Genomic DNA, 9,174 nt, shown 5'->3' with positions numbered 1-9,174 from the left:
TTCTCTGGAGATCAATTGAAGTTATCTAGAAGGTTAAAATAACACCAGGAAAGAGCCTCAGCTGGAGGGTCTGTGGGAGGTGGATGCAGAAAGTTGCAGCTGTGATCCGAGTTGGTTTTCACGCGACGCTCCACTTCTGTCCTCTCCACTAACTTTGTTTGTGGTTTCACTAAAAAACACTGTTTTCCCGATGTTTCCCGCGTCGCTGCCGGAGATGCTCAGAGCTTTGAAGGCTGAAAGGAAGGGTGGACAAAAAAATATTAAAAATGGAAAAGTTTTGGTTCTTATATGTCAGAGGGAGCGTCAGCCAACCGAGTGCAACCGAGCGTGTAAAAGCAATATCAATTTTTCAGCGTGTATCGCCGTGATATGCGAGGCAGGCGACTTAAAGTTAAATATTGAAAGGTTTAGTCAAGGACGCGCAAGGTCTGCATGATGGAGGTCAGCAAGAAGAGGGTCTAAGGCAGAGCTGGAGTTGCAATAAAAAATATGATAAATGACCTCCACAGGGCAGGAAGTACAAGGTTAAAGAGGTTGAAATTAAAACAGAAGAAAATAAATCAATGTTGCTTATCCATCGATCGCTGGTCCGGAGCGGAGCGGCGGCTAATGACGAGCTAATTAGCCGCCGAGTGCATGTGAGCGTCACCCCGGAGAGTGAGAGCGTCCACTGAGGTCCTGGTTGGCATGCAGGCTGCGTCCGGCCCGCGTGGGAACAGTTATCAATCAATCTCCACGGCTGGGGGAATTCCGAGGCTAATCTGCCGGGCTCTTCGTCCAGGCAGCTGGCGGGTCGGTGCTTTATTTTCCTTTTTCTTTCTTCAAGTCCAAAGCTGATTGAGATCAGCGAGGCACCGTGTGGAAAACACAAGCGGGGAATCACAATTCCGAGGAGGGGAAAGCGAACTTTCACCCGTTTTATCCTCCATCAATAAAGACTGCTGGAGTCCACGTTCAGCTTCCCGACATCGACCTTTAATAGTTTAGCAAATAGAAAGAAAGAAAAACACAAAACTGTGTCGGAGAAACTACAACAGGAATGTCAATGTGTTTTTTACACACACACACACACACACACACACACACACACACACACACACACACACACACACTGAGCATCATCTCATCACTGTTTTTCAGGTTTTTAGGTATTTTTAGAAAAGAAAATGTATACAGCAGACGGTATATAAAAACCAATACGACAGGAAGAAGCTCCGCCTCCTAGAAAACACATGTCAATATATTTTAAAAAACACTGACAGGCAGAATATTAAACAGGGAGAATACAAAAAAACGGCTGCAATCGGCCGCGTGCCTCCATGGTCTGGTGGAGTTTACAGTAATGGTGGAGGGTGGGGGCAGAGTGGGGGTGGGTGGGGTCAGACAGGAAGTCCAGGATGGGGGGTGCTGATAAAAGGCAGCACAAGGGCACGGAACAACAGCCGTCCTGTGGTTATGCACTTTGGTCTCTCTGGACCCGGAGCGGAGCCTTGCCAGTCTGAGGCATCCAATTAAGTCTTAGTCACTTCCTTCCTTTCCTTGCTTCCTAGCCTCCTTACTTGCATCCTTCCTGTGGTCTGCGGTTGAGGCGTCGGAGTCGAAAACAAGGGAGACTAAAAAAAAGACTGAAAACATCTCATTTCCGAGCTGCGGCCTCGGCCAAGAAAAGAAAAACCCTTCAATGCTGAGTTCAGCCGAGGTGGTGGAGCGCAAAGCCTGGGCCTGCAGTGGCAGTGGCCAATCAGAGGGCAGAGTTTTCAGATAGCCCCGCCCACTCCCCTCAGCTGCAAGGGAGGTTCAGAGGAAGATGAATCAATAAGGTCGCCATTAAAGAGGAACCCTGCGGTGCCCCGCCCACTGCCGACCTGTTGATGAACCCCCCCACACACACACACACAGGGTGGCGCCACTTGTGATCTGATCTGATCTGCTCCCTAAATGAAGGAAGGAATTAAGATAAAGGTGGTGGAATTTGTCTGTGTGTGTGTGTGTGTGTGTGTGTGTGTGTGTGTGTGGCTGTGCTTCCCAGTATGTTCCCTGGTGATGGAATACTGCACCGGTTTTCCAGTCAGGAATCTGAACAGACTGACACCCGACATTTCTACAAAAAAAAATTATGCTTTTATTCTACAAACTCCAGGGGGCGAAATAACAGGAAGCAAGTGTTTCTTCCTCTTCCCTTCCCTCTTCCTGGACAACACAAGCTGACACCTTCGGAACGTACAAGAAAAAAAATTCAAGTTCATCGTCTTTGTATCCTGACTGTGTTGAACAGCTTCAAAACAAACTGAAGCGGCTGAGGCTCCGCCTCCAGGTGACTATACGGTTGTCCTGATGTGGATCCTGCACGGCGCAGTGCCGCTGCTTCACCACAGGGGGCAGCAGTCTGAGGTCTTTGTCCTTAACGGTCTGATGACCTTCTGCCACCTGCAGACTAAACAGGCCGCTCAAACGTGTCCACGTCCTTCCTGATGAATGTTGGCGTGTCAGATCAACCGGGCTTCGCCTCCTCCTCCTCCTCCTCCTCCTCCTCCTCCTCCTCCTCCTCGCCACCCTTTTTATTCTTCTTCTTCTTCTGTGGTAGGTGTTTTTCTAAGCTGTACTTGTTAGATGTCTTGGATGAGTTTGCTCTCTTTCGCTCGGCGCCAAACCCACCCAGAGTGTGTGTGTGAGGGTTGGGGCTCCTGCTGTGGCGCCACGGCTTGAGGCAGGGGGGGGGGGGGGAGGCGCGGGTCGATGAGGCGGAGCCTCAGCCACAGGAAATGACGGTGAAGCGCTTGGAGATGCACGACATGTTGTGCAGCACGATGGCCAGCAGGAAGAGCAGCACGCACGCCACCAGGATGACGGTGCACACGCCCGACCAGGTGGAGCCCTTCCCACCGCCGCCCGCCCGCCTCTCGCCCTCGCCGCCCTCCAGCGCCAGCGCCACGCCCTCCAGGGGCGGGGCCAGAGCCAGGGGCTGCTGCTGCTGCTGCCGCGGTGCCCCCCTCCACTGCTGCTGCTCGGCCACGCCCACCAACGCCGCCGCCAGCCTCTTGTCCTCGGCCAGCGGCAGCACGTAGCAGCCGCTGCCGGGCAGGCGGATGAAGACGGGCGTGTGCTCCGCGGCGTGCGGGATGGCGATGACGGCCACCACGTCCGGGTCGTCGGGCAGGTGGGAGACGGGCAGGCCTGCGGGCAGCCAGGTGAGGCCGCGGCACCACGGGCAGCGGATCTCCTTCTGGCTGCAGCGCATCTGGCTCAGGCAGACGGAGCAGCAGGTGTGGCGGCAGTCCAGCAGCTTGGGCCGGCGCCGGGGGCTGTAGTAGTTGAAGCAGATCTGGCACTCCAGGAGGGAGTCCTGGGACAGGGTGTCCATCTCGCCGGCGCCCCCCGCTGGCCGATCAGAGGACAGTAAGGCAGGAAGACGTCTGTGGTTCCTTGCGGTCACCGCGGCAGCTCACCTGTGAGGGAGGAGACAGGAAAACACACGCTGGTGAGACAATGACAGACAGACAGACAGACAGACAGCTGCTTCCAGCATCCACACGAACCCTGACGAACCTTTGCATGGAAAAAAGGTCAAGCTGAGGATTTTTTTAGGGATGGAAGCAGGACGCAGCTGCTGGCCAGGAACCCTCAACGAACCAATTATAGCGCAGCGCAGCGGCGTCCACGCTCTGCTTCCAGGCAACTTTGGCCTCCTCATCCTCCCCCATTGCTTCTCCCCAACCCCCCCCCCCCCCCCCTCTACTCCCCCAGCATCCATCCTCCTCCTCCTCCCGCTCTATTTTAGCAAAAGTGTGACTGTCACCAGGGGAGAAGGGAAGGACGTATGATTTGGTCATGATGCAGCGAGACTGAGCAGACACCGACACACACACGCACACGCACACGCACACGCACACACACAAACACACGCACACGCACACGCACACGCACACACCCCAGCGGACATGAGCTATAAATAACGGTGGCAGCCTCTGCCCGCCAGTGAGAGTGTCTGTCTGTTAGCGCACATGCTGCGCGCTGAGAGGACATCCAGCAGGGGTCAGAGGTCGCGGCTGCAGCAAGAGGGTTCGCGCTAGCGTTGGAATCTGGTCTGAGCCCGTGAGAGCCCCGTGTGACAACAATGCGGGGCAAAGGGTCACCAGCAGACAGTTGATATTAGCACGTGCTTGATGGGCGAGTGGAGCAGCAAAAGATGGAAACGGTGCACCTGCAGGGGGCAGTAGAGAGAGTCCGGCGTCTGATTTCTCTGAACCCTCGTCATGGAGGTGTGAAGCAGGAGACGCGGCGACCTTCCCTGTCGCAGCAACACCTTCCTCTGGAGTCCATCCAGCAGATTTGTGACAGCCCATTAAGAGCTCCAGTGGGACGAGCGGCCGCCGCTGCAAAAATGACAGACTGCGCTGCAGGTCCGCTGCCAACCTTTAATTTATGCTAATTGAATGTCACTGCCACTAGAAAAGCTGTCGTGTTTGCAAATTAAACATGTTCCACTCCTCGCTCGGCCTCAGCTAACTGCTGCCGTTAGCCTGTTTTCTTTTTTGTTAATCTCCTTCCTCATCAAGGTCACAAGGTCACTCAGAGTTCAAAGAGAGAAAATGGCTCTGAAAAGCTCTTCAGCAAAACAAACCGGTGCTCTTTGAAGAGGAGCAGCTCCTCCAGAAGATTTCCAGAGAGCAGATGAAAGAGGCGAGTGCTGCCACCGCCGCCGCCGCCGCCGCAGGCCTGATCTCCATCGGCAGATTCACACCGAGATCCTGGAGACCTGAGATAAGGAGCCGAGCAGCGGCGGCCCACTAACTTCAAACGGCGCGAGGCTTTTTAATGAATCCACTCGGCTCACAGAAAAACAGGGAGGGGGATTATTTAACGACGGAGCCAACACTTGGCTGTAAATACACGGCTGCAGCTTTTTGGGGGGAGGAGCCAGAGCTGGAGAGCATCTGGCTGTGAGGTCAAGCCAGGGAGGGAGAGGAGGAGGAGGAGGAGGATAAGGGGAGGAGGAGGAGGAAGAGGAGGAGTAGGAGCCTTTAAAAAAGAAAAAAAGAAACCCCAGATTTACATCACATGTGTATGACGGACCGTCTGGATTATTTTCAGTGCTGAAATTTCTGCTCATCCAGTTTAACTGCACGGGTCAGAGCGCCACCTAGGACGCCAACCAAGCAATAAATAACTGCATGAAACTAATCGCAAAGTCTGGAGAAGAACCTTAGAATCAAGTGAAGCAATAAAAACTGCTGAGAAGAGAGAGAGAGAGAGAGAGAGAGAGAGAGAGACTACGATGACATCATCATCCTCAGCGTGACATCATCATCAGGAAATAGACAGTGTTGAACACACTGTCCCAGTCTTTGTCACGGCATGTGTTTGTGTGTGTGTGTGTGTGTGTGTGTCAGAGGTCTGACTCCAGCACATGTGACCATCAACCTCCCTGCTGGCAAGGATGCAACCGAAGGCAAAGCCAGCCCACTGTGGTTCTGTTATTTATTTTATTCATTTTAATCGTATGTCTGCTGATTCAGCCCTTGAAAAAACAACAAAACAGGTGGAGCAACAGGGTGGGGTGTGGGGGTGGAGGGGGGGTGTAGAAAGGGGACGGGTGTGTGTGTGGAGTCATTGAAGCGTTTCCTGGTGGAGGAGCCGCTGGTGGATTTGTGCTGGATGAAGTCTGCTGAGGGATCAGCTCGCACTGCTTAGCCCAGTCTCTCAACCGAGGAGTTGGTGTTAAAGCTGCACACAGGAACCCACTTTCACACACACGCACGCACTCACACACACGTGTGCACCGGGCGGATTGGCCCAGTACATCTAATCTCCGCACCGCGCCGCTTCCTCCTGCGTGGAAATGAAATGGAAAATGGGGACAATCATCACGTCCACCGCCTCCATCCACCGAGAGACTCGTGCATGAATAAATGTGGCTGGGAGAAGGTGACAGCTGAGGCCTCTGGGAACTCTAGAACGTCGCTGGGATTCATCCTCCTCAGAAGATTCATCCCTGGATGTGCGTTTAAAGGCAGACGGCGCTCCTCACACCCGGGCTCTGTGTTCCTTGAGCAGCACGGCCGTGAGACGGAGCGCAAGAATAAAACAATCATCTCTATCAAGGTAAACACGCGCTGCAGCTGCAACTGCGCCGCCCTGCAGGCCCCTGAACATGCTGCAGCCAGAGGAGGAGGAAGAGGAGGAGGATGAGGAGGGGGTCACCCTGAAAAATTAAATATCATACAAGATGCACAGCCTGCTGGGCCAGCGGGGCTCCAGCCACTAGGGGGCACCAGTGAGAAAATAAATGGTTGGTTGGTTGTTTTACAGGCTCCGCCCTCTGATATGGTCCCCACCACCGCTCTGGTGAACTCCGCCACCCCCCCGGCTATAAATAACATGGATGTGCTGCGAGGCCTCCGACGGCTGCAGACGCAGGAGAGGAAAGTGGGTCAGGTGTCTGGCGCACATCAGCCCTCCTCCGCCTTCTCCTCCTCCTCCTCCTCCTCTTCTTCCTCGTCTCACAGAGCGGCCCTTCAACCTGGTTGCAAAAGCTCGACCAATCAGCTGTGGGTGAGCCGTCTATACTTTGTTGGGAGTGGGAGGAGTCAGTGTGACGCTGAGGGAACGTCAAAGCTCGCTGACGTCACACCAGCACATCCATCAGAAGCTCCGCCTCCAGACGGTGTCCAGAAAAATCCGCTCCTGCAACAACAATCCAGATGTTTGATTGGATGAATCTGGGACGTCTCCACTCGCAGCCGCGTTGTTCTCCGAGCAGCAGCTGCACCACAGGCAGTGATGTCATCGGCCGTGCTTTCATGTGCAGTCCACACATATTTTATTTTCCCAGCAGCCCTTGCAGCGAGGTCCTTTGCAACGTCACACAGGTGTCACCGCGTGTCCAGGAAACAGGAAGCGAAAAGGAAAACGTTCAGTTTCCTACATAAAAGCCTCTACAGGTCAACACAGGAACTGCACCTCATTACACATTTCGCCGTGAGATCTGGTTCTTCAGGTTCTTCCGCACTCAAGAGGGGGGGCTCAGGAGACTGAGGGGGAGGGGCCACGTGGGGCATGATGTTGATGATTTGATGATGATGCATTTATGATCGCAACCATTCCTCCCAGCGTGAGTTTGTGCTCTCTCACGGGAACTGAATGCGTTACATTTCAGTACCTCGGTGCATTTGACAGAGAGAGAGAATTTGAATGAGAGAGTTTGAATTAGCAAAGACGGGCAGATGTGTGCAGGGTTTTTATTTTTTCTGCCTCAGAAAACGGTTTCAGGACGCGTGGAGGTTGATAGAGGTTCATTTATCAAGTGGAGCACAAAACCCCCTTTTCTCACTGTACGTACTGATTGAATGTGTTCTGTCACTTCCTGTTTTCATGCTGCGCTAAACCTGGCCACTTCCTGCTGTCGCTGTGTGAGACCAACATGCCTGATTAGGACACTTAAAAAAAAAAAGCTTCTTTCCCCAGCAGCAGACAGAGCTTCAGCTCCAGCTCAACGTTAAAAACCCAATTCTTCAACAAGAGTTTGGAACTTGAAGAAGCAGGAGCAAGAAAAAATGTTTGTCAAGTTCACTGCAACATTTTCTGTGGGACAGCGTGAGAGTTTGCAGCCAACAAACTCCGATTTCTTCTTCTCCTTCATCTTTGCTCTGAATCCACCTTCAGCCTCAAGCCCTGCAGCTGTTCAGTTTAGCGGCCGCTCCTCCAAACTGCTGCAGTAAACAAGTCGCCGTTGTGCCAGAACAGGAATGTAAACCTGCCTCCTTGTGTGGAAGTTGTGCGTCTGCTGCTCCGGCTTGTTGCAACACGTCAGCCACTCTTACAAGTTTGACCTCTGCCTCGGCTCACTGGCCTTCAGCACGTACTGCCTTCTCACACTCTCAATTAAATGCAGTTTTTAGGCCTCAAATTTTCAGATTAAGGGAATTCTGCAAACGTGTCAGCATCCCCGCAGCCACAGTGCAACAGTAAATTATTAGACATCATACACAGCAGTAGAGTGTGCTGGTGGAACACAGTCCAACAAAGTGAAGCCAGGTGTGTGTGTGTGTGTGTGTGTGTGGAGTAAACAAGTTGTAAAAGGGTTGGGCAGAACAGTGAGAACACACTCAGAGCCTCGTGATAGATAGCGTTTCACCACAACCTTCAAATTATCCAAATTCTCTCTTCACAAGAAAACCAATTCTGCAAAGATTCCCCACAGACACATTAGAGAGGGACGAGACACAAACCCACAAGTCCACACCGTGTTTCATCAATACAACACGGTCGTAAATAACTGCAGGAAATTGCTGCTCAGGGAGGGGAAAAACAAAACAAACAAAACACGAGGATACAAGATGATGACTTTCACAGCAGCAGCAGGCTGAGCAAAAATGTAGTGCCAAGACGCTCAGGGCTCTTCTTACACCCATGTCACGTGACCTGATATCCAAACAAAACAAACGCACGAGGAAGGGGGGGGGAAAAACACCTCTGGGGAGACAAGGAGCCGTTGAAACATGGCTCCGGGTTGGGAGGGGAAAAAACAAGGAGTCAGAACACAGAACAACAGAACTTTGGCTGGCTGTGGTTCTGCGGTGTCGCAAACCAGTGTGTGGCCGCGGCAACAGCGCAGCCTCCAGCAGCAGCAGCAGCAGCAGCAGCGGCAGCAGAGACACAAAGGAGAGCAGCAGCAGCATCAGGGAGGACAACAACAAGAGGAGGAAACGTCCTGAAGAGAGCTTCTCTGAGGCGCTGCAGCAGCACTTTCCTCCTCCAGTGTTGCTGTAGTTGCTGTGCCGCACGCGGTAAAGGCATCTCGCGCTTGCTCGGCTGGACGCAAAGCGCGTGCAGACAGACACAAAAGCCGAGAAGCGAGAAAGAAGGAAGGAAGGGTGATTCCTCCTCCTCCTCCGCTGCTGCTGCTGCTCTGTAGAGGCGCAGAAGAACCTCCTCAGCCGAGGAGACTCGAGCCCGGCCAGAAGCGTCACCCTCGTGTTGTTGACTCCGTCTCTTACCTCCGTGCGCGCGTCCTCCGCTCCCTGGGAATCGGGTTCCTCCAGCTGCGACCGTTGCGCAACCAGTCAGCCGCCGCCGCCGCGCCTCCCACTCCCACTGTAGGCGGCGCGAGCGCTTTTTCTCCGCCTCGTGCCAGAGATCCGCCCACCGCCGCTCGGACGCGGACACGCCCTCGCT

General features: G+C 53.5%; 1 protein-coding gene across 1 annotated transcript; it reads right to left on the bottom strand.

Annotated features, from left to right (window-relative positions):
* Positions 1-953: 953 nt before the first annotated feature.
* rnf152 (ring finger protein 152) lies at positions 954-9,149 on the bottom strand. Its single transcript, XM_076049041.1, has 2 exons — positions 8,997-9,149; positions 954-3,446 (listed from the first exon to the last, which is right to left on the bottom strand). The coding sequence occupies exon 2, from the start codon at positions 3,359-3,361 to the stop codon at positions 2,750-2,752; it is 612 nt and encodes a 203-aa protein (XP_075905156.1). The 5' UTR covers positions 3,362-3,446; positions 8,997-9,149; the 3' UTR covers positions 954-2,749.
* Positions 9,150-9,174: the final 25 nt, after the last annotated feature.

Source organism: Nelusetta ayraudi, unplaced genomic scaffold (assembly GCF_046127955.1).
Source record: "Nelusetta ayraudi isolate G7.1 ecotype Tasmania unplaced genomic scaffold, CSIRO-AGI_Nayr_v1 ptg000110l, whole genome shotgun sequence".
Lineage (NCBI taxonomy): Eukaryota > Metazoa > Chordata > Actinopteri > Tetraodontiformes > Monacanthidae > Nelusetta > Nelusetta ayraudi.
Note: the sequence above shows the minus strand (reverse complement) of the source record. Positions and strands in the feature narration are given on the sequence as shown.